Source organism: Sciurus carolinensis, chromosome 3 (genome assembly GCF_902686445.1).
Source record: "Sciurus carolinensis chromosome 3, mSciCar1.2, whole genome shotgun sequence".
In the NCBI taxonomy this organism is placed as follows: Eukaryota; Metazoa; Chordata; class Mammalia; order Rodentia; family Sciuridae; genus Sciurus; species Sciurus carolinensis.
The window spans coordinates 14,511,096-14,535,148 of NC_062215.1; the positions used below are offsets into that span (position 1 = coordinate 14,511,096).

A 24,053-nucleotide genomic window follows, 5' to 3' on the forward strand; every position below is an offset into this window, starting at 1 on the left:
GAGTAAGTTAGACAGTTAAAGCACAAGTAGGAAGCATCTGAACAAAAAAGAACTTTCCTAGAAATTAGTATGCCAAAGACACAGCTGCACTCCCATGTTTACTGCAGCACTATTCACAATAGCCAAGATATGGAATCAAACCTAGGTGTCGAACTACATATGTACCGATAAAGAAAATGTGGTATATATACACAATGGAATATTATTCAGTCAGGAAGAAGAATGAAACTCTGTCATTTGCAACAACAACAAGGATGGAACTGGAGGGTGTTTGTGTTAAATGAAATAAGCCAGGCACAGAAAGACAGATATCCCATGTTCTCATTCACGTGTGAAAGCTAAAGAAATTGATCTAATAGAAATAGAGAGTAAAATTGTGGTTATCAGAACCTGGGAAGAGCAGGGGGAATGAGGGGAATAGTGGTAGGTGATTAGGTACAAAAATATAGTTAGACTGGAGAAAAGAGTTCTGTAGCGTATGGTAGGGTGACTGTGTTCTTAACACAAAGAAATAATATTTAAGATGATGGATATGCCAGTTACCTTGCGCTGATCATTTTATATTGTATATATGTATCAAAATAACACATTGTATGTACATAAATGCAGGCAATTATTAATGCTTCAAATAGAAGCCCCAGCCAGCAGTTCCAGTCCTTCACTCCCTCAGTGGATAGAGTGGCATCGTTGACTGTTTAGCCGTTTTAGAAAGTAGGCAGTCATTTGTTTCCATAAACGTTTTGACCCACACAATGACAATGTATTCTTCCAGTGATGGGGAGTCAGAGGGGAGGGTTCTCTACTAGCTAGCTGTGAGACGTTGGGCAAATGAACTACCCCTGCCTCGTGTGTGAAGCAAGGCAATGGAACCAGAAAAAATCTCTTTGGTGGGCTTATTTCCAAATGTCTTCTTAAATTAGAAACACCACTTACGTTAAAGTGAACAGTTGCCGGCCACCTTCTCTTTGGCCCAGTGTTGTATTCTCACCTAAGGAAATGGAAGATGGGAGGGCTGCTTTGTTTTGACCTCTGATTCCACACTCCTGAATGTGGTGAACTTCTCTTTAATCTATGTTAGTCCATTTATTTACTCACTGATTTTTTTTGTCTTTGTTGTCCCTGGTTGGGCACAAACTCACTGATTTTTAAAAGTCCATTGTTTAGTTAGCTTTGCGCTACTTTGACCAGAAGACCTGACAAAAATAACATGGACAGCCGGACATGGTGGGGCATGCCTGTAGTCCTAGCTGAGGCTGAGGCAGGAGGATGGTAAGTTCAAAGCCAGCCCCAGGAACTTAGCAAAGCTCTAAGCAATTTAGTGAGACCCTGAGTCAAAATAAAAAGTAAAAAGTGCTGGGGATGTGGTGCAGTGGTTAAGCACCCCTGGGTTCAAGCCCTGGTACCAGAGAGAGAGAGAGAGAGAGAGAGAGAGAGAGAGAGAGAGAAAGAAATAGAGAGAGAGAAATAGAGAGAGAGAAATAGAGGAAGAAAAAATTTTTTGGCTCACAGTTTCAGAGGTTGATGGCTCTGGGCCCAAGATGAGGCAGAACATCATGGCGGAAGGGTGTGGTGGATGAAAGCAACTCAGGACAGGACAGCCAGGAAACAGACAGAGCACTTCACTCACCAAGTGCAAAATATAAACCCCGAAGACATATCCCTAGTGACCTAACTTCTTCTAGCCACACCCTACCTGCCTGCAGTTACCACGCAGTTTATCTATATCAGTGGTTTAATTCATCAATTAGGTTATACCTCGCCTAATCTTATCATTTCACCTCTGAAAATAATTGCATTTTCTCACACATGAGCTTTTGGAGAACACCTCCTATCTAAACCATAACACACATTATGTGCCAATCACTGGTACATTAATGAACTAAAACATTGTCGCCCCCAGCCCTCATGGACCTTGTATCTACTTGGTAGAGACAGGCAAGAAATAATAACATAGTGAATATATAAATTACAAAGAATGTAAGAAAATTCTGTGGCTGGAGCAGGCAGAAAACATAAAGCAGAGCAAGAGAGATGGGGCCTGGCAAGTTGCCACAATTGTGCTGTTCCGTCAGATGCAGCCCCCCTGTCCTGCAGGCCTCAGCAGAGGTGTGGGCCTGCAGCGCTGACCACTGTGCTGCTGCAGATAAAGCCCCCTGCACTCCAGGGAGCATCATGGCCCTTAGCGTCGGGGTCAGCTTGCAGGACTGTACTCTAGTTTGTTTCTCCTCTAATCTTCTAGAGGACTGGTGTTGACAATTCACAGGTATGTTCAGAAATCCTGAACAAATATGAGGCATTGAGTGTGACCATTGTCCAATTTTATAATTTGATAAGAAAAAGTTTAAAATTCTGTCAGGGAAACCTCAGAATGCTCCTAAACTCAGGGAACAGAGCCAGCAATCCTTTGATTTTTATGATGGCTCCTCTCCCAAATGCAAGTGTGTGTGTGTATTTTACAGCAAATAAAATTAAATTTTTTCCATTATAGAAGTATTTGTATCATCTCCAGATAAACTGAAATACTGTATGAAAATTGAAAGGCCAGATTTAGGGAATCTCTGATCACAAATGTACTACTTGCTCTGAACAATCCAGTGATTTTATCCTATCATTCTGTTAGGGTTCATTTTCCACTTGCCCTGGTCTGGTTTTGAAAAGAAGAAAACAGTTCCTTTACACGTAGAGATTAAGAAGAAGTTTATCTGTAGTTTTTGGTACTCAACTAACTGGGAACCAAGCCACAGTTGCTTCTGAAACAAAACCTAAGTCATCTTGATCTAATGTTTCAGTACTTGGAAGTCTTGGGGTTTTTGGTGCCTGGTAAAGTTCAGTTATTTATCTGATCTGTGGCTTGGAGAAGAATAGAGGTCTTCCTTTTTGTGTGTGTGATGGTGGATTTAGAGTCTGTAGCATGTATGTGTAGCTAGGAGTCAGCCTTCTGGTTCTACGTACATTAGCTGATTTCTGTGTTATTTGTTTTACCCACCCTGAACCTTACAGTGAATCAGATTATTACTAGTATCTAGTGTTGCAATATTTTGAGATAAGTGGAGACACCAGGATGTTGCAAGATCAGGATTGGGAATGACTATGTTCAGAGGCATCAAGACTTCTAAACTATCTTGGTGGGTTTTGGGCATGTTTTGATTGGTTTGGGCTAGAAGAATCTACAGCAAAGCCTGAAGAGAGATGAAGGCCAGGTAGGTCAGAATTGTGCTTCAGGACTAAAAGGTTTCATCCAACTCTGTCTTCTTCCTTCATAGAACTGGAAATGGTTACCTGGAGAAATCTAATGACTAGCCCAGAGCCCAAACCAGAACACACACCTGTGTACCCCACTTCACCTTCTTTCAGCTTCATCCCCCCAAAAAAATCTATTAAGCATGTGCCAAGTTCTTGGGGGATAATTGGAGGAACTTTGGTTTTTTTAAACTTGGAGTTTTAAGGAGATAATCAACAGATTTCAGAGTCATGTGGACATAGGCTAGGCTGAAAAGTAAGATGACTTGGCCAAGCATGGTAGTGTTGCTCAGAAGCTTAGGGATTGCCCCAGGCAGGGCTTAGGGATGCTGCCAAGTCAGCTGGCAGGAAACATCAAGAACTTAAAGTCTTTTTCCTTGCCTTCCACAATTCCTCTCCTAAGTGGTCAGCTCCCTGAAGGCAGGGGTTGTGTAGGCCTTGGTGTTCAGTGCCTTCTACATAACAGGACCCTTCTTTATATATGTAGGATAGAATAGAGAGTCTGGGGTGAGGGTGAAATAAGTGAACTAGCAAGTAAGAGTTAGAAACCAGAGTCAGCCAACAGGAAGACAGGCGAAGCAGGGAGTGCCTGGGCGAGATTGATGAGTTCTTCAAGTCCTTACCTACCTGCTTGAGTAATGTGAGACCATGATTCAGTGACAACCTCATCCTATGAGGTTAGCATCCCCAAGATTTCTACCTACTGAAATAACCCTGAACTAACCATGTGTACTGTGGAGATTGAGAAGAGGAAAGAGCTGAGCATGGTGGTGCCTGCCTGTAATACCATCAACTCAGGCTGAGGCAACAGGATAGATTGCAAGTTCAAAGCCAGCCTCAGCAACTCAGCGAGGCCCTAAACAACTTAGTGAGAGCCTGTCTCCAAATAAAAAATAAAAAGGGCTGGGGATGTGGCTCAGTAGTTAAGCACTCCTGGGTTCAATTCCCATACAAAAACAAAAAGAAGAGAGGAGAGGTAGGTTTAACACTTTGGCTTTCAGAAGGTGCTTTCTGATCCTCTATCAGATGATTGGCCAGACCTTCAGACAAGATGCTTGTGTCAGGGTTGTCCCGAAGGCTGCGTTTAAAACATTTCCATCAAGTTTTGGTGTGTTACCCTAATATTCAGCTATAAGCCAGTGAAGCAGTATTAGTCTAAAATTAATATTAAATTAAAGTATGGAAGACTCAGCTAGACTGTGCACATAGATTGTATGGTTGATGTAAGGCCTCACCTTAGTGGAGCTGAGATTTTCCCTACAGATCCACACACCTTCCTGCTCTCTCTGTGGGCCACATAGGTAACAAATCAGTCATGTAAAGGGAATTCTGGTTTGGGTGGCCCACTGTGTTAGTGTACCCTTGTGTTGGTGTACCCCTGCTCCCCCAGCCCCACCTTATCTGTTACCCCTTCTGCTTTCTTTCTCCAGCCACACTGGTCCCTTTTGTCCTGAAAAACAATAAATTATCTTCAATTTCAGGGTCTTTGCACAAGCTGTTCCCTCTGCTTGGGGAATTCTTCCTTTCCTTTCCCTTTTCCTGTAGATTTTAACTCACATGTTACTCCTTCAAGAAAACCTTTGGCACTGTAGCCCCCCGACCCCCGTCCACCAAACACATCACAAAACCAGATGGTCCTCTGTTATACACTCACGGTTCCCTCTGTGTCTCTTTCCAACCACTTAGAGCAATTGGTTATTCCCATGATTACTTGACTTTGGTGGTCCCTTGTTAGACAATAAACTCCGTGAGGGCAGGAATCAGATCTCATTTACTATGATAGATTGTGGGGTCTCACACAGTAATAATTATGATTGATAATAATAACTCACTGATGTGGCACCCACTGTATTTCTAGGCACTGTTCTAAGGCTATATGAACTCATTTAAATCTCCCAGCAACCCTTATAAGTAGATTTTATTATTATCCCCATTGTATGGATGAGAAAACCAGGGCATAAATGAGTCAGTCAGTAACTGCCCAAGGTGATCTGGCTCTAGAATATGTCTTTTAAAAACCATATCCAGGCACTATATTGAACTTAACAAATACTTGTCAAATTGTTCAATGTCATCAGAAAATGATATGCCACATAAAAGTTTTCAAATGATTAACATACAATTCCAGAAATTAAAATGTAGTGATGTTTGGTGAAAATCTTTTCAGCAATTAGTCTTCCTTCTTAAACACCCAAAGCAAACTCTTTCAACCTTTCCTTGATCATTCTCTCTTGTCTTTGTCAGCACTATCTATATACTGTTACCCATGAGGATAAGGGATAAGAAGCAATCGAGTTTTGAGACAGAGTGGATGATCAGGTTTTTGAGTTTTGTTTATTTTCTGGTGATATCTTTGGCTACCACCAATTCTTTTATTAAGTGAGCTTCCTTACTATTTATATAACTTTTGCTTTTGAAATTCTTAATGTTTATTTTGCTTCCTTAGCATTTAGGGAGATGTTGCTATTCCTCAGTTTTCAAAAGAAAAAATGAATTTGGAAGCTTAGCCACCTTGTCCCATGGTCCACATGCCCATGAATCTACTTTCTGGACTCAGAAGTTGGCAGTAAGATTGGATGACCTCCAGAATAGACAGAACCTGACCAGGATGGTGACATTAAGGATAGAGATTCCTGGGAAATTTGAGCCTATTGATAGGAGTATGTCCTATAAAACATGTCCCCTCCCCATTCCTGGCCTGAGAGCCATTTTTCCTTTTTTCAGAAAGAAGTTTTGTGCTTTGACGTATAGAAAGTCCTCTTCCTTAAACCCAGAGGTTTGCTATCTCCTTGTTGGTAATTCTCTCCTGCTTCTGTTTCCTGCTAACCACTTGATAAGCTGGAGAAAGAAGCAGTGTTCCCTCTTGGCAGTTCTTGCTTTGTGCCTGCTTCTCAGAGTCCTCCATTTGCAAGCCACAGCTCTGGGTTTAGTTGTACCAACACAGTCTTCCAAGCAGTTTCTTATGCTTTCCTGTCTCTGTCCAAATATGTGAGAATTATAGAAAGACTGCCTCTTCGATGAGTCTAGAAAACAGGAATATGTGCTGAAGTTACAGAAATCTGATGACTTAAGATTTTTTTTCGCATGGAAAAGTCACTGTCTAAGTATCCTTCCTTTTTTGTGAGCATCTTATTCCTTCTAAGTGAAGCAGTCATAGCTTACGTTGTGTGGTCCTTACCTTTCATGCTAATCAGTGCATTTCCTTAGCGCTGATGTTGTCACAGAGGTGTTAACACCTGTCAGTGGCTGCATCATCGTCTTCATCACAGAGCATCTTTTTAGATCATTAGAACTGGGCCGGTCAGGATATCTATTTTACAACATGGTGACTATAGTTAATAACAATCTATTACATACTTGAAAATTGCTGAGAGTAGATTTTAAATGTTCTCACCACATATACACACAAAGATAAATATGTGAGGTAATATACACATTGAAACATCATGTTGGGCTGAGGATGTAGTTCTGCCTACATCCTTGTACTTAGCATGTATGAGCCCCTGAGTTCAATCCCCAGTACCAAAAAAAAAAAAAAAAAAAAGGCCTGCATTGCTGGGTGTAGCGGCACATATCTGTAATCCTAGTTACTTGGGAGACTGAGACAGGAGGATCACAAGTTTAGGCAGCCTCAGCAACTTAGTGAGATCCTGTCTCAAAATAAGATTTAAAAACTAAGGATTAGAGATATACTCAGAGGTAGAAGGCTCCCAGGTTTAATCCACAGTACTGCAAAACAAGAAAACATCAGTTGTGCACTATAAGCATATATAACTTTTATGCCAAAAAATAAAATTCTAAAAATTTTAAAGAAGTGGGCTAGATGGGTATGTATTGTAGGAATTTTTTAATGGTGGTTAAGACTTGTGACCTCTGACTTTTTGTGGTGTTATTCCCACCCACTTAGATCTATAGTGGGATCTGAGGAATTTTCATCTAGATAATTTTTTAAGACCACGCCCTGTATAATTTGCAGTGTTGTTTGGTATATTGGATGTCTTTAGAGAATCTACAGATTACATTTTGGTCTCATCTAAAAGATCCAACCCTCATATCAGAGCAGAGTGCCGATCTTCATCTACTCTAGTAGTATTCAAAGGGGAGCTTCAGGCTTGAAATAATTTACACTTATAATTTACAGAGAACCATGATTTAAAGTAGTGAAATTACAGTGTGGTGCAGTGGGTAAAAGACCAGATGGGGAGGCAGAGACCTTGAGCCAGCCCTGTGCCTACGTTAACTGTCTGTGGTGCCTTGGGCAAGTCACTTCGCCTCTCGGGCCTTGATTTCCCCTCTTGTGAAATGAGAGGTTTGGTAAGGCAATCTCTTCAACCCTTTTCATCTTGGAAATTATATACTCCAGAAGCAGTAAACAGGCTGCTGTTTGATCTGTGTTGTGTGGAACCACATGGACTTATGAAGAAGGGAGTATGGTGGACTTGGTTGGTAGAGAAGTGGGTAATCCTAAGTACTTCAAACAGTGGAGGTTTTGGCTGGGGAGGTCAATCTGGCCAGGTATCTTTACTAGAGGAGTATTTCCTGATATTTAACATATGAAGTTTGGCAACATTTGGCAAGTGTAGGTGGCAATTATGCCATAAATACAGTTGTTTGTATGTAATTTTTATTTAACTAGAGTACTTATCCACTTTCTACTTGACCCACTCCATTTCCACTCCCCAAAGAAATCTGTAGCCAAAATATAAAGAGCAAAATTGACAGTTTCAGATTGATTGCTGTTATCAGGACTGAATATTTTGATATCTAATTGAGATTTTCCCTTGGGTTTCCATATGAGGACAACAACTTCTCCTTCTGCTTTGTAAGTATGAATATTATCTACTTCATGTAATTTTTAAACACATTAATTGTACAGATTAATGGGGTTCACTGTAACATTTCTATGCCTTTATATATTGTGCATTGATTATATCACATGAGGACGTCTCAAAAACAATTTTAACTACACATGAGACTCCATCCTAAAATGGATCAAGTTTGGCTTTTTATAAGTTGGTGATGGCTTTATGAATTTATTAGTTAAGCTTGTTAGGATGCTTTTCCATCAAAGTAAGTGAGCCTAATAGGTTTCTCAAATGTAACTAGATCTAAGTTGCAGATATTTCCCTTTAGTGAAGACAACAAAAAATAGTGACAATACGTGTATTCTAAGCTCAGCCACTAAATGGTTACATCACCTTGGGTTTTAGTTTTCATATCTATAAACGCAGGAATTGGACCAGCATCCCAAGGATCCTTGGGAACCTTAAGGATTTGATACCACCATAAGAACAGGGTTTTCCATGACCCTGGTGTGGTTTCCTGGAGCACCTTTCTTGCCCAGATGTCTTTTATCCTCCCATGGTGGCAGGGGGACCATGAAGACAAAACTGCAATTCACTGAACTTAGACATTTAGCCTAGGGCCCTAAAACCAGTCTGGGGGGAAATACATTCACCTGTTGTGAAATTATCATACCTGTGTGCTCAGAAATAAAGTAGGCTTATGAAGTACCTTTTATCAGTTCCATTAAAGAGGAGGAGTGGCTGAACTGAAGAATTCTAACTGTCTTGGTAGTGGTTAATTACATCACACCCCAGAATTGCCACAAATACTAGTTTAACTCTCTCTGCTGCTTAGTTTAGAAACCGCATGGCACTGTTCATTAGGCCTTGCCCTTTACTGCATCCCAGATAGACACTTGACTCCCATCCAAAGCAAATGTCATGGTTACCTTTATTGACGTAGTATCAGGAGACAACCGCCAATAGACTGGTTAGAAGGAACTGCATGGTTGATGGATTATTGCTGACCTGAACACAGGTAAACAAAGTATAACAGAATTTGGAATGATTTAGGAGTGGTCTGAAATCCTTAAAACAGACAAAGTAGAAGAGTCTCTTACTATCACCAATGCCTTTTTTTTTTTTTTTTTTCTGATCTGAGTCTTTATACCATTTCAGTAGACAGGAGACTGAAATCAGTGAGATTTCTATGTCACTGTGTGCAGGTGGCTTTATAGAACTCTCCATATGTAGAGATGAGTATTTTACTTTTGAGTCAGATGTATAAATGAGATGGGGTTTGGGGACCAGGGTTGGATTAGAATTTTAAAAATTTTATATCTGTCTAATCAGACCTTTACTTAAAATACCTTAAAACCAAGCTCTATGGCACGCACCTGTAGTCCCAGCCCTTGAGAGGCAGAGGCAGGAGAATCACTTGTGCCCTAGAGTTAAAGACCAGTCTGGGCAACATAGTGAGCCACTTCACCAAGTAGGAGGGAAAAAAAAAAAAGATACCTTCAAAGGTAGGCCTTTTGCTGAGAGTTTACACCTGTGGGCCTTGTGGGCTTTCTTTACCATTGAGAGAGCTGCATGTAATGGGTCTATGCACTCATTGGTGGTGATTTCATCTGGTGCTTTGGTGAATTCTTAATGGTTTTTTGGCCCTCACCGGACACAGTCTACTACCATGTGATCAGATGGCATTAGAATGACAGTACTCTGCTGGATACTGTGTAGAGCAACCAGAATCACTGATAGTCTGGATTTGAGTTTATAGTCTGAAGTAGACAATATTGTTGCAAATAGAATGGTAGACACAGATATTCCTTTTTTAAAATGTCATGTAATGCCTGCCAAGAGTCTTTGTTATAGAATACTGTTTTGAGGTACTTCCTACTGGATTGATACTACTGCACAAGTTTTGTATGCATATTAATTTTTTTGAAGAAGGCTTGCAGAAATGATATCCTGTTATGGCACATCAGAAAGTATCTTTCTTAAAATCAGCTGATCCATTCTGTGGCTTTCAACCAGTTAGAGCTAGCTGAACAATCTAGTCTATTTGCTGCTACATGTTTCCAACTTCTGCTTTGTTCTCCATCAGAACCGTCCACCCTTACTGCATCTACAGGTGGGCACTCGCAGTCTTGTCTTCACTCGTAGGTCGTTTGGTTTAGGCATGGCCCCCTTTGGAGAATACCTTTCCCACTTTCGAGCTTTATTTTTTTTAAATATTTTTTTAGTTGTCAATGGATCTTTATTTTATTTATTTATATGTGGTGCTGAGAATCAAACCCAGTACCTCACACTGCTCTTCCATGACCCACAACCCCAGCCCAAGCTTTATTGATAGAGTTAATAATTATAAGCTCTGATTCTTTAGCACATTCTAATTCACTTGAAATTTATTATTCTGCATTTGGCAACATGCAGCTTTAATTGTTCTCAAGATTTCATGTGTCCTAACTGTGTACAAAATGAAAATACCTTGGAAGTCTTTATTTTGTAATCCTTCCCCCACTTGCCTGTTTCAAGACTAACCTGTAATGCTGTGATGTGTATTGACTAGCTACCCCAAGTGAACCCTTAAGTCAATTTGCCTTTGCTTTACCTCTGAGACCAGCCATCCGGTAGATTTGAGTCCTGGCAAGGAGCCCCTTCACTGCAGAAGGCGGCCTGGTTGTTGATGGCAGGGTGTAGATTCCAGGAATCTAGGTACACATAATAATATATACTTATATTCCGTTGAAAACACATGTCAATATCCTTGCTAGCATTATACAACTATTGGTATTTTTCATTAGAAGGAATGATTTTCCTAACTTTAAATAAATAAAATTAAAGTTAGGATAATGCAATATAACAGGAATATTTATTAACAACAGCACAAATACAATACACAGGGGAAAATCAGCCTCTGAACAAATCCTAGCAGTTGATATGATATTCCTAAAAGGAAAAAAAAATGTTATTAACCAGATTATTATATTCTTTTTGTGGGAGTACCGGGGATTGAACTCAGGGGCATTTGGTCACTGAGCCACATCTCAGACCTATTTTGTGTTTTATAGAGACAGGGTCTCACTCAGTTGCTTAACGCCTCACTTTTGTTGAGGCTGGCTTTGAACTCTTGATTCTCCTGCCTCAGCCTCCTGAGCCGCTGGTATTACAGGCTGTGCCACCAAGCCCAGCATTATATTCTAATTTCATAAATACTGTAGTATATGGGGATGGAAGTGGGAAGGGAAGAAGATTCATAGAAAAAAATAATTTATTTTAACCCTACTCATCCTACTAAACCAGCACCATGATAGTGCCATATGAATTTAACTCTTAGAGATGGACTTTAGACTTGATCGTTTGGTATTGTTGCCTGAGGACAGTGGTGGGGCTTCTGCAGGTATGTATGTATGTCTTTTTTTGAGGGTGTTTTGTAAGTGGAACAGAGATTTCAGTTCTGTTATTATGCTCCAGTTTTGTAAATGGGACAGAGATTACAATCCTCATCAAGAGTAGATCGCTTTGTAAAACTCCAGGTATGAGGCACATGTGTGCATGGAACTGCATCTTCCCACTGACCTTGAGACCATCGTATTAACCTTATTTCTGAACTTTGTTATTAGGTAGTCACCTAACCTAGAAGCTTGTTTTTGAAATGTGTCTGCAATTTTTGAATTTTATTTCTTTGGAAAATGCAGCATTTCTGAAACCCTGATGAGAAAGTCTGAGCAGTCCTGTGTTCTGAATCTTGGAGGAGCTTGCTGAGTGCCTCCTGCTGTGCTCATTGCTGAGGGCCAGGAGTGGCAACTTTAGTAATAGACATGACCTCCAAAGCCAAGCCAATGGGTTCTTTGCTGGCTGTTCTCCAGCCACTGGTGAGCCACTTTCTTCTGACTGGTCCCAGATATTGCTTAGAAATTGGTAGGTTTTTGTTAGAGGCTATTTAATTTGTTTTTGTGCTGTTTAAACACTTACCTGCCCCTTGGGTTCATAATTTTTTTTCTAAATGAAGTTATTTCAGAGGGCTTTTTTTTTTTTTGGTTCTGGGGATTGAATTTAGGGGCACTCTACCACTAAATCACATCCCCAACCCTTTTTATTTCTTCTTTTGATACAGTGTCTCACTAAGTTGCTGAGGCTAGCCTTGAACTTGCAATCCTCCTGCCCCAGCCTCCTGAGTAGTTGGGATTACAGGGATGCACCACTGTACCTGGCTTAGAGGGCATTTTAGAAAATATTCTTTCTTAATTGAAGCATAAAATAGTTAATTAATGCAAAAGGAACTAAAAATGAACTGAGTTCAGAATATTGAGAAAAATTAAATTTTTGGTGACTTACCTTTTACTTATCTCTGCATTGGCAGTAGAGAATTACTTCCACTTCTGTGGTACAGAGGAGGTGTGCCTCATGAAGCTGCTGGACTTTGGGGAAGGCTTGCTTTATAATCAGAATGTTGGGCCTTACTTTTTTTTATGTGGGGTGGCGGGGGGCTTGTTGAAATTCTTGCTATGTAGGGCTGTAGTAAGGACCCGCCTGTCATTCAGACCCATTAAATGAAATCTGCTTGTTTTACTAATAGCTATTTCCCCAGCATCCTCTGCCTCCAGTAGCCAGACTTCACAGTCCTCAGGCTCAGCACTTCCAGAATGATCTCCAGTCACCCTGTATGAGAAGGACTATATAAACAGAGGCCGATGTCTGGGGACCAATTAACTAATGGATGTTTAGTTTTAGGGTAGATTAGACTACCTGCCACTACCATTCTCATACTATTGATTACTTCCTGAAAGTCATTGCCAAAGCCAGGTGTATATATTCTACTACTTTTAAACACAAGTCGTATTCCAGATAGTCAGTGCAAAACAGATCTGTAGAATTGGCCTTTTCTTTCTATTTTCAGGCTCTCTGGAAACTAGCGTGTATAGCCGTAGGGCCTGATGCTAGAGAAAAGGGAGCACTGAAGACTGAACCGGCTGGGCAAAGGTAATGGACAAGTTCATTATCATGAAGCAGTGTTTTTCAATGTTCAGGTACAAGTAGTTCTCAGTTGTGTTCAGTATGGCAAAAGGCACCTAGGAGCATATTTAATTCTTTAGTTATAGCAACTATATTTGAAGGCAGACATTTCCATTCTTCAGAAAATGCTGTGGGGGGAAGAGCCAGAAAATGTGTAATTTTTTCTTACCTTTGGAGAGTATGACACTCTTGAGAGTGGCTCCTCAGGCATTCTGCTTTGAAATGTTGAAAACTTTAAAAGAGAAGAACCTGCCAGTTGTGAGTTCACTGTGGATGTTGTGATTTACTCTCTGAGCTCTCATTTGCTAAATTCGACTTTTCTCAAAGCCTTGCGTTTTTGAGACTTTTAGAAGGCCACATTAGTTGTGTGATTAGTGTTATATTTTGTTTCACCAGTCGACCATAGACAGTTATTCTTCCTGTGGTTTTTATTATGCTCAGACAAGGCAGATGGTTTTTGTCTCCACCCTGATAGCAAAAGAGCATTGATATGTTTTAGAGAATATCAGCCCTTTTAAACATTAATTATGTGAAAAGATATATTTGGGAACATTTAGGTCATTATTGTTACACTGCAGGTTTAAATAGCAGCAACAAATTCTTGTTCTTAGATGTACACAATCTGATTAGGAGACTTCTGTGTTTCCAAGTTTTTGTCCCTTTCTGGTTGGTATTGATGGTCAAAGGTGATTGAGTTGCCTAATGTCCTGAGATGGAAAGCACTTCATCTGGAACTCAGGTGCTCGCTGCAGCTCCTCAAGTTCCAGCTTTTCTCTCATCTCCTAACTTATCTATCTCCTTTTCGCTTCTTGAAAGGTTCATTGCAAATGGCCTCATATTATTGAAAAGTCAGAAAATACAGAAGAAAAAACACTATTGCTGTAATTTTGCAATATTTTTTCTTTATCTTTTTTTCTGTTTGTATTTTTAAAAACAGGAGTGTTGGGGGCATGGACTATTTCAGTTGCAGGTGACAGAAGCCTGATTCCAACAAGCTTAAGCAAAGAGGGAAATTACTCTTAAGGACTGTGATGTCTGAGTCCCAGGGAAGAATGGTGGAAGTCAGGTGTTCTGTCTCAGTCTGTGAGCCATGTTTCTCCTTAGGCTTCCTTTTGTTTCTCTTCCCCTCATCCAGCTTTTACCACATGGCAGAGAACATGTTCTCCCAAGTTTTCTTTCTTCCTACTTCAGCCACCCGGAGAATCCAACTCAATTCTTTTTTTTTTTTTTTTTCCAACTCAATTCTTATGTGAATTCCAAGACTTGTTATACAAATGGTTATTCCTGTGGTCACTAGTTGACCAGTACGTGGAAGTGTCCACACTTAACCCGTAGGTATGCTTACATCTACCTTTTCATTTATTCAGTCTTGGAACTGCTCCCAATAAGCTGATCTGGACACCCTACAGTAAGCTGCAAACTCTTCTCTTCTCTGAGAGATAGCCCTGTCTAATTTAGCAACAGCCCCCAGTGGTTTGTCACAGGGCCTGGTGCTCTGGACCATGCAGCTTTCTCATGTCAGGTCCAGATGTGGCTTATCACCTTCTGAGCTAAAGTAATTTTAACCATTCCTAACATAGTGTCCTTTGGATCCTCAGATAGAGCAGACATCACCTTTGAGATTCCTGTTTTCCTATCCATTCTAGCTCTGAGACTAGTTTCCTGGTTCCACAGGTAGAATTAAAAGCAGACTCTCCTTCCTCAGGCGGAGACCTTGCACAGAGAATGGACCCAGCAAGCAGCAGTAAAGTTCGCTATTGTTCCTCCTCCTCCAGGGAGTGGGCCTAGCCCTGGACTGAGCAAAGGACTGAACCTTCCCCCTCCAGTCACTCCTAAGAGGTGGAAGGAGCAAGGTTCGTGCAGCAGCCCTAACACCCTACCTCCCCTTCATTAGTGGGTCTGCCCCAGGGAAAAAGACTTCAAGGACTGGAGTGTTTGACCCACCAACTCAGCCTGATCTGTAGAGTGCCATCAGGGCCTAAACTTTTAAGGGATTAACTAGGCGTCGTCTGGGTTCTTAATGAGGGTGACCAGGCATTCTGGGGTCAGGCTCTCATACACAAGTAACCCACCAGAACTTTTGTGTTTAATGCTAAAAGTCAGCCATACTCCTATCTTTTAAAAATAGCATTTATGGGACTGTGGCTGTAGCTCAGTGGTAGAGTGCTTGCCTTGCATGTGCGAGGCACTTGGTTTGATCCTCAGCACCACGTAAAAATAAATAAATAAATAAATAAATAAAGATATTGTGTCCATCTGCAACTAAAGTATTTTTTAAAAATAGTATCTATGACAAAATTCAAATGGTTGCAGTATAAACAAATTGCTTTGTCCTGTTTTTAATTCAAGACACCCCATACAGGAACCAGCTAATTTGTGGAATAGTATAGTCACAAAGGAAGGAAAAATCTCATTACAAGGGTTGCATTGCTGAGTGGGTCCCTATCTAATAGGGACTTTCCTAGGAAACCTTGCTAGCTATTGCGTACCCAAGCATGTGCACACAACTGCTTCTGTGGACATCATGGGTGAGGGGCCAGTTCCTAGCAAAACCAGGGGACAGGCAGACAAAAATCTGTCTGGTATAATTATAACCACTGTGTCCATCACACTTTGGATTCTGTATTTTTCACTGGATAATATATAAGCATTTTTCAAAATCTTGTGTTAATGCTTATGTAACATTTTATTCAGTGTATGTATCCGAATTTATTTTAGTCTTTTAGATATTAGAAATTTTGTTCTTTCTGGGATTTTGTTGTTGTTGTCTGTAAATAGGATGTAATATGTATCATTGTACCCAGAACTTTTCCATATCTGAAATTATTTGTTTCTAGAAATAGAATTACAGGATTCAGAAATAAGAATACTTTTGTTTTCTAGAAAGATTATATACTGAACTGAAGAGATAGCTCCTCTTGGAGAGCACTCACCTAGCATGCGCAAGAACCATGGTTCGTATCCCTGGACCCTCAGATGGGGCGGGGACAGAAAAAAAAAAAAGATTATGTACTAATTTGTAATTTTCCTTATGACCAGCAGTGGATCAGAAAGATAATTTCATAGACTTTGGATATTTTCTTTAAAATGTTTTTGTATTTTTCATTGAGCAGAAAAGGTACATTCTAGTTGTATTTTGATTGTTAGTAACAGTTTGAAGTCACACTTTTATTCACAAGTATATGTGTGTGTGTGTTTGTGTGTGTGTGTGTGTGTGTGTATTTATTTTTTTATCATGGAGTCTTATGAGATGCCCAGGTTTTAGAGTGTAAAATAGGCAGATAGACCTGAGAGAAGGAAGTCAGAAGGCTGAGCTTACCGTCCCTCTCCATGTCAGTGGGTGCTGCCAGCAGATGGTTTTCAGAATTCTTATCCTTGTCATGTTAGGTCATAAACCTTTTTCTCTGCAGGTAGGATTGACAGTGAGAAAGAATAAGTGACCTGGTCCCAGTCCTGACTCACCTCTTGTGCAGACATGTGCACTTGATGGGATCACAGGCCCTTCCCGCCTCAGTTTTTCCATCTTTGAGATGGAGGATTTTATGAAGGATAACTTGGGGCGGGGGTCTGTGATTGTACATGCCCAAGGTGAAGAAGCATATTGACGTGGAGCATCTTTACATCCCATTGCAGATTTTTGGAAACACCAGCACAGTGACACTGCCTGAAACCTTGTTGTTCGTGTCAACGCTGGATGGGAGTTTGCATGCTGTCAGCAAGAGGACAGGCTCCATCAAATGGACTTTAAAAGAAGGTAATTTGGATTTGGCTCTTGGGCAACTTGGACTTCTGCTTTGCTGCTTCCAAGTAAACATATTCCAAAGAAAGAGAAAACGGTTATATGTTATTTAATAAAATAAGAAAAGAGAATGGGATAAAGAGAGGGAATGAGTTCTGCTCAAACCGTGTCTGTAGCCTGAATTGTGATTATCCACTAAGTGAATCAGTTGAAGAAGCGGGTCTTATCTTTTTGCTTCTTTGCTTCTGTACAGACTTTAAATAGCTCTAGGTTTTTCTATTAATAACTCTGGCTAGTTGGTCTTTATGCTGCATTAGATATGTCAGGTCCTGATGATTAGAATCTTGTAATCATAATTACAAAAAAATGTCTTCTCAGCTCCTCAAATTACTCATTTGTTTTTATAGTCAGGCTGTAAGATTTGACATTCATCCAAGCTAACCACTTTATTGGATTGTTGTGGTGAGGGGAACAAAAGACTGGGCTTGTTTTTTTGTTTAACCTCTTACTTGTCTATCTTATGATCTTATCTTCCTGATGCTAGTTAGCAGAGTGGAGCCCTACAGCTGGGAAATTAATTGTATTTGATTTCCAAGGTAATCTTCCCAGATAAAAACCATGCAAATCTCAGAATTTGGAACTTTCAGTGTCATTTCTGCTTGTCTAATAATAATTCTCATTTGGCCATAGTTTGTCTCACCAGCGTGTTTTTTTGGCACTACTTTGTGCTCATTAGTTTCATGAGCACATCCAGTAGTTTTTCTTTGTTGAAGAAAGCTTCTGAAATAGTAGTCTAGATGAAAAAATATTAGCATATGTCAAAATGTCACATCATCTTGTCAATTCAGTAGCAAACCTTGTGTCCATCCTGGGTATCACAGGCATCCTGCCTTACCTGGTTGGGCTCTGATTGTATCAGCAAGAACTTTAAGCCACTAAAAGAACCGGCTGTCTCAGGAGTGATGATCACAAGAAGACTGTAATGATGACTTTCCATTTTGGGTTTCAAGAATGTCATCTGTACTGTTATGTCCTTCGTGGTTGAGACTTGTAATGTATTAAAATGAAAGCAGAAATCTTTAAATTTCAGAATTTCCTATTTTGTATAGAGGTGAAAATCAGCAAGTCACAAGGGGGTTAGGAGAAACATGTTGGCTATTGCATGTTAGGACCCCTGTCTCAGTTTCAGTGTTTCCAGGCAGGGCTCCTTTCCCCAGGCTGCTTCCTTCTGCTCTGCTCTACTCTGCACATGTAGTTTTAAGTTGATCTTCTCCAAGTCTTTAAGTAGCTTCATCTGTGTCAAGCAAAACTGTGTTGTCTGTTACTTAGTCACACATTCAGATTAATCTATTCTCTCTTTTAACTTAGAGCTGAAAGAACTTGCCTCTTTTTTACTCCATTTAACATGTATTTAGAGAACCTAAACTGGGAGAGATCTGTATGGACACAAAGATGAAAAACAGAAACCTTGTCCTCAAAGCACACAGTGGTCTGATGGGGAGAAAAGACAAGTTCGAAGGACTTCCACTCAGAGCCGGGTTCTTAAGTGTGCAAGAGAGGTACTGATAATGTGCTGTGAGCCCGCACCATTTGCTGCAGGAGAGGCAGTGTGAAACTGTGGTGTTGGAGGTGAGCTGTGGAGGCTAAGATGAGTGTCAGCCGGGAGAGAGGCCTTGGAAAGAGCACAGGAGGCTGCAGGTTTGGGGTCCAGGGACAGGCCCCATGCAGCAGGACGTTAGGGACACATTAAAGGTAGAAGGCAGGAGGGTCGCAGGGTGTCTCAAGCCTAGTGATTCAACAGGAAGCTGAAAACTTAATACACTTAAGCAGATGACTCAGCCGATGCTCTCCTTTCAGATGAATCCAGCAGCAGTGTGTAGAGGTTGGCTAGAGACAGGAAGGTGACCTGAAAAGGGGCAGGGGGAAGAGATGGGTTGGGAAGGACGAGAGGTAGAATTCAGCAACTGATTAGGTGGGGGAGTAGGAGAGGAGCTAAAGGACACTTAGAGGAATCCTGTTAAGATCTAATAGTTTCAAGTCGTATTCATTACGTTTAGGACTCATTGCTTTACTAAGAATAAGCTGGCTTTTTAAAGTTAAGTTCAATTGACCTTGATGCCAGGAGCCTCAATTCTTATTTCTCTACAAAGATTAAAGATGGTAATGTATTGATAATCTGAGTTGGCAATTTAATTTTAATTTGGGAGTTATAAGTAAAAGTTTTTAAACTAGCATTTCTAAATCATTAACATGTACATGGATTATGAAGGTATCCAGATGCTATTATAGTTCCTAAGGATGCAGTAAGGAAACAAAACAGGCAAAACATAAAATAAAATAACAATAACAAAAGAAAACTCTCCTTTGCTCAAAGTTTTTATTCTAGCAGGGAAACAGATAGGAAAGAAACTCATGGTGAAAAGAACTGTGGAGAAAGACAAAGCAGAGAAGCAGAATGGGTAGTGCCTCGTTGGGCGGGTGCGAGGACAGCAGTTTCAAACAGGGACGACCCCACTGGGAAGGTGTCTTTTAAGCAAGTCCTCAAGGGGGCTAGGGCATCATTTAGTGGGAAGGCATAGCAGCTAGGGGCAGGAGTGTCCTCGGCTGAGGAGCACTGAAAGTCAGTGTGGCTGCAGTGGAGTAGGAGATGGGCCAGGCTGAGAGGTTATGGGGCCAGTCAGGAAAGGAGCGGCCTAGTTCTTCTTCATATAATTTTTTTAAAGGGACCCCCTTGATTATCCTGAAACAAATTTTATAGACAGGGACCTACCTATACACAGTTTCACAAAGGAATGTATTACCCAATTGGTAATCCAAAACTGAAATATTAGAAAAGTAATTTTTAATCACATATGCAGAATTTAGCATATAAATACTCAGGTCTGCACTACTGGTCTGCCTGTTAGAGAATGCTGTGTCTGTTAATGCAGGTGGATCTAAAGCAGCAAGGCTGACCCATACCTATGGAGACTGGCTCTCCCAGCTGGAAACTTCTTGGCAATGTTTCATACAAGGAAATATAGTCTTACTGGCATATAATAGTTACCATCCGAGAAAATTTCATATATGAAATCATGCCAAAATTACTTTTGTGCTTATATGTAAAGCAGATTGCAGGCTTAAGTAATTAGTAAAGGTTTTTGGCCCATGTGAGTGTCTGGCAGAACACGAGAACAGTGTGCAGATTCAGCTCAGTCTTGGATTATGCAGGACTACCTAGCCTCCCTGGTCCCCACACTTAGGGCCTGTGTCATGTGGCCATCAGAAAAGGCCCTTACAGATTTCCTAAGCACTCCCAAATGGACCGTGCCCTTTCCATGAAGACCACTAGTATAGAGCCTGTTCAACATCTTTTTTTTTTTCAGCCATTGGAGGAATATGAGCAGAGGGGTGACATGTCTTGTTGTTACAGACCAAACGTCCATATGTTCATTCCCCACAAAATTCACATATTGAATCTTTTTTTTTTTTTTTTTTTTTTTTGGTACTAGGAATTGAACCTAGGGATGCTTAACTACTGAGACACATTCCCAGCCCTTTTAAAAATATTTTATTTAGAGACTGGCTGGTTTTAGTCCTCCTGCCTCAGCCTCCTGAGCCGCTGTCACATACGAATCTTTAACCCTCAGTGTAATAGTATTTGGAGGTGTGGACTTCAGGCGATTATTGTGAGGGTGAGGCCCTATGATAGGATTGTCTCTATGACAAGAGGAGGAGAGATCAGAGGTTGGCCGCTCTGCCATATGAGGAGACAGTGAGAAGACAGCTGTCTGCAAGCCAGGAGGAGAGCCCTCACCAGAACCCAATCATGCTGGCACTCTGACCTCAGACTTCCCAACCTCCGCAACTGGGAGGAATACATTTTGTTTAAGGTCCTCAGTGTCTGGTTTTTTTAGGCAGCTGGAGCAGACTGAAACTAAAGTACCTGACTTTATAGGATCAGCAGGAGCCTTAAGACTGAAGAGAGGGCCAGAAAGAAGTGGGTAGACCAGTCAGGAGTCTACCGTGCCGACCAGGCAAGGGAGGATACTGCTGTGGGCCTGAGTCTCAGCAGTGGGAGTGGAAGAGACTCGCTGATGCAAACAGATGTCTTTGACTCATCAACTGGGGTTCTTCAGAATACAAATCTGTGACTCCATTTAGTGGTTTCCTCACGGTTTACTTTTTTTAGGAACCCACAAACTATAAGTTTGTTGAGCCTACCCTCTGCCCCTTTCCACAGTGGTTTTGGCCAGGTGCTTTTGTTCTTCAACCCAATGTGTATTGCTCTTCCCAGAAATGGAGGTTTCTTGTTCCATAGTGGCAAATTATACCTAGTAGGAAAATTAATCTTATTTGGTCTCTGGAACTAATGGGAATTGTGACTTTTTACTTTAGGAGTGATCTTAGCCCAATTTTGTGTGATTTTGTAACTGTAGCAATATTCCACCTGTCTCTGAAATTTCTCCAATGAACAAGGTTGAGTATGTTTCATTTCTGCGATTTTAGACCAAACACAAACTGAGAATGGTGTTGTCTTGTTTTGTTTCAGATTAGCTTTTACAAAGCTTGCTTTGACCTGGTTGAATTGAAGGGACTCTCGTATTTCCAGGGCTAGTTTAAAGCATCTTGTAGTCACCATAAAATACTAGTTGATACTGGTTTTTGACACTCAAATCTCCATCAAATTACTGGTTATTTTTTAGTAACCCTACTCTTTTTCTCTTCTAGCTCCTTTCCAATAATGATAGGCACTAAGGACTGGGTCTGATTTAGAACCATTCTTTGCTAATCATAAAAATATGCTAAACGTGCAATCTAGCTCCTTTCCCAACCAGACTCCTGAGGTGTCCCTGGAGTGGTTAATACTAGAGGTTTCTCAGGAGGGTGAGAACAAAATTAGTTATTTGAAATTTTAAGATAATCTTATTCCCGTGTGTTTCCCTTTCTAAATGTGTGCCTCTTGTTTTGGTTCTTCCCTGTGCTGACAGAGTCAAGCCTACCAATCTGGAAAATACTGACACTCTGCTACTTGCCCCTCAGTGTCCAGGTGGTCACCATGTCCTGTGACTTAGCAGGCAGCTTCAGAATCTGATTCCTTTCAGTCTTAGATTAACTTGGCAGCTTCCTGACCGCCATCACTGTGCTCCATATCCTTCTGTTTGCCTTAATGCCCTCCACAAAGACCAATTGGACCATGCTGCATTGTCTCCGAAATACTTGGTGTTGTCTATAGGGGCGCTGCTGCCAGTACAGTCTGCCCATCCATGCATGAGGAGAGGCATATAAAAAGGGCGAGTGCGCATCATCTATCATGGGCTGGACACTTCCACCCTGGTCCTTTACCACAGCTAGTTTGAGAAGCACTGGCTCCTGGGGGTCAAGATTGAGCTCTGCGTACACAAAACCTTCACAGTCCTCTTACCCACTTCTCCAGCCTCAGCTCCCTGGCTGTCCACCCTCCTGGCACATGGCTCCTTACCAGGCCTTAGAGCCCTCAGGCCTTCATTTACAGTAATAGATAGACTCCCTTCCCTGGCTTCTCACCTGGCTTCCCAAGGCACATTGTTGCAGACTGTCATGGCACTTCCAACTGTGCTATGAGCTGCCTGCACCTGTCTTCCTACTGGATTTCTACATCCTTTGACGGGGCCTCCAGGCAGCCGGGGTCCTCAGTAAATGTCTGAGGCAGTTAACACCCATTCTGCTTTCAGGACCCTTCTGACTGGTATCTCTGTGAATCCTGAGAAGCAGGTGGGATTTGCCTTGCCTCCTGGGATGCGTCTCTGTCATTTGTACCATCATGGTGGTGGTTTCCAGTTCCCGTTTCTGGTCCTGAGTGTCATCCTGCATTTCACGGCTTTTGCCATTGTTTGCCTTGCCTACCCCTAGCTATTGTGCACATTACTCTGGAAGAGTCAGATTTGTCTTCAGCGGGGTGGTGGAAACATGAGAAGGAGAGATTGTGCAAATTGATGACGTTTCATTAATACTTTTAGCCTGTTTTCTCTTAAGGAATTCTCAAGGCTTAGGATATGCATCATCTACCTTTCCACCTCACTGCTCAAGCATAAGAAAAGTGTTTATTTCCTTCCATTATTGTGGAGGATTGAAAGTAAGTCTTATGAGTGGGAATGTGACAGAGGCCTGTTTTTGCTTTTGAGTATTTTGAAAGGGTGTTGGGTTCTGTCTTTTTCCTTTGAGTTTTACTTTTTAACATGGAAGATGTTTCATATTCCAGCATAGAGCTATTATATAATGCACCCCTTGTGCCCACCTGTCAGTTCCAGTAAATGCCAACTTATGTTGGCTTTGTTCGTCTGCATCCCCACTGGCTTCCCTTCCTCATGCTAGGGATGTGCTTCTAAGTGCCACTTTTCCTATTTCATAGGGGTTCTCTTAGCAGCAATCCCCACATGCAGTAGCTAAGATATCAGCTCTAATGAGTATTCTTAGTGTTGGTTGGCATGTGTTGGAATACAGTTGTGATTGTGGAAGTATATGGATAAAGCTCCTGTTTGACTGTGACTTAGTTACCTATCCCTTTATGTACCTTTGAGTGTCCATGTGGTTTGATGGTACCCCATTACTTGAAAATGAATTCTTGAAGTCATGTGTGACACCCTGAGAGGAACTTGGGCATGTTTGCTTTTGGTCTTCAATTCCTTCAGGCCTGATTTTTAACATTTCATATGCGTTTTTCCACCTGAGTTACTGCTGTCAAGGTGAATATAGTAGAATTTTGTTGCTGTTGGTATGGCTAGTTTTCCTGATTACTTTGTTATTTTTGTATGGTCACTTTTGTCAAACACAACATTGTGTGATTTGCAGGGATGATTCCTGAAGAAAACTTGTTATGTGCTTTCTCAGTTCTGATGAGATTTACAATTTGAGGATCTTTTGATTAGACATCTGTTTTAAAGTGCTTTCCTCATAAAATCTGGACTTAGAAGAACTCTTGAGACTTTTTAACTTACTATTGGGACCTAACAACCTTAATGGAAGTTGAAGTTTTAGATTAGCCAAGTACCTTTCCTCTAGAGGGAAGGAATAAACTGCCACTAGGGAGAAATGTTCCCTAATTGGGTCACCTGAATGCATGAGACATATTTGGGAGAGTTAAGTTTTGAGTTAAGAGAAGGTGAATGACTATGTTTCTGCCAGTATTTTTTTAAATAAGGAAATGGCAGTTTATCGCATTCAGACTGTACCTCTCTAGTTTCACTGTTACCTTCCGCTAGGATTAAAATCTGTCATCTTTTCTCATTCCTTTCTTTCACTGATTACTGCCT

The 24,053-nt window shown here is 41.0% G+C and overlaps 1 protein-coding gene across 2 annotated transcripts in view; it reads left to right on the top strand.

Moving 5' to 3' along the window:
- Ern1 (endoplasmic reticulum to nucleus signaling 1) overlaps positions 1-24,053 on the top strand; it is a 78,328-nt gene that overhangs the window by 10,817 nt on the left and 43,458 nt on the right. For both annotated transcript variants that reach the window (XM_047544857.1, XM_047544856.1), the window contains exon 2: positions 16,677-16,797. In XM_047544857.1, the coding sequence (XP_047400813.1) occupies positions 16,677-16,797 (121 nt within the window). The remainder of the gene's footprint in view (positions 1-16,676; positions 16,798-24,053) is intronic.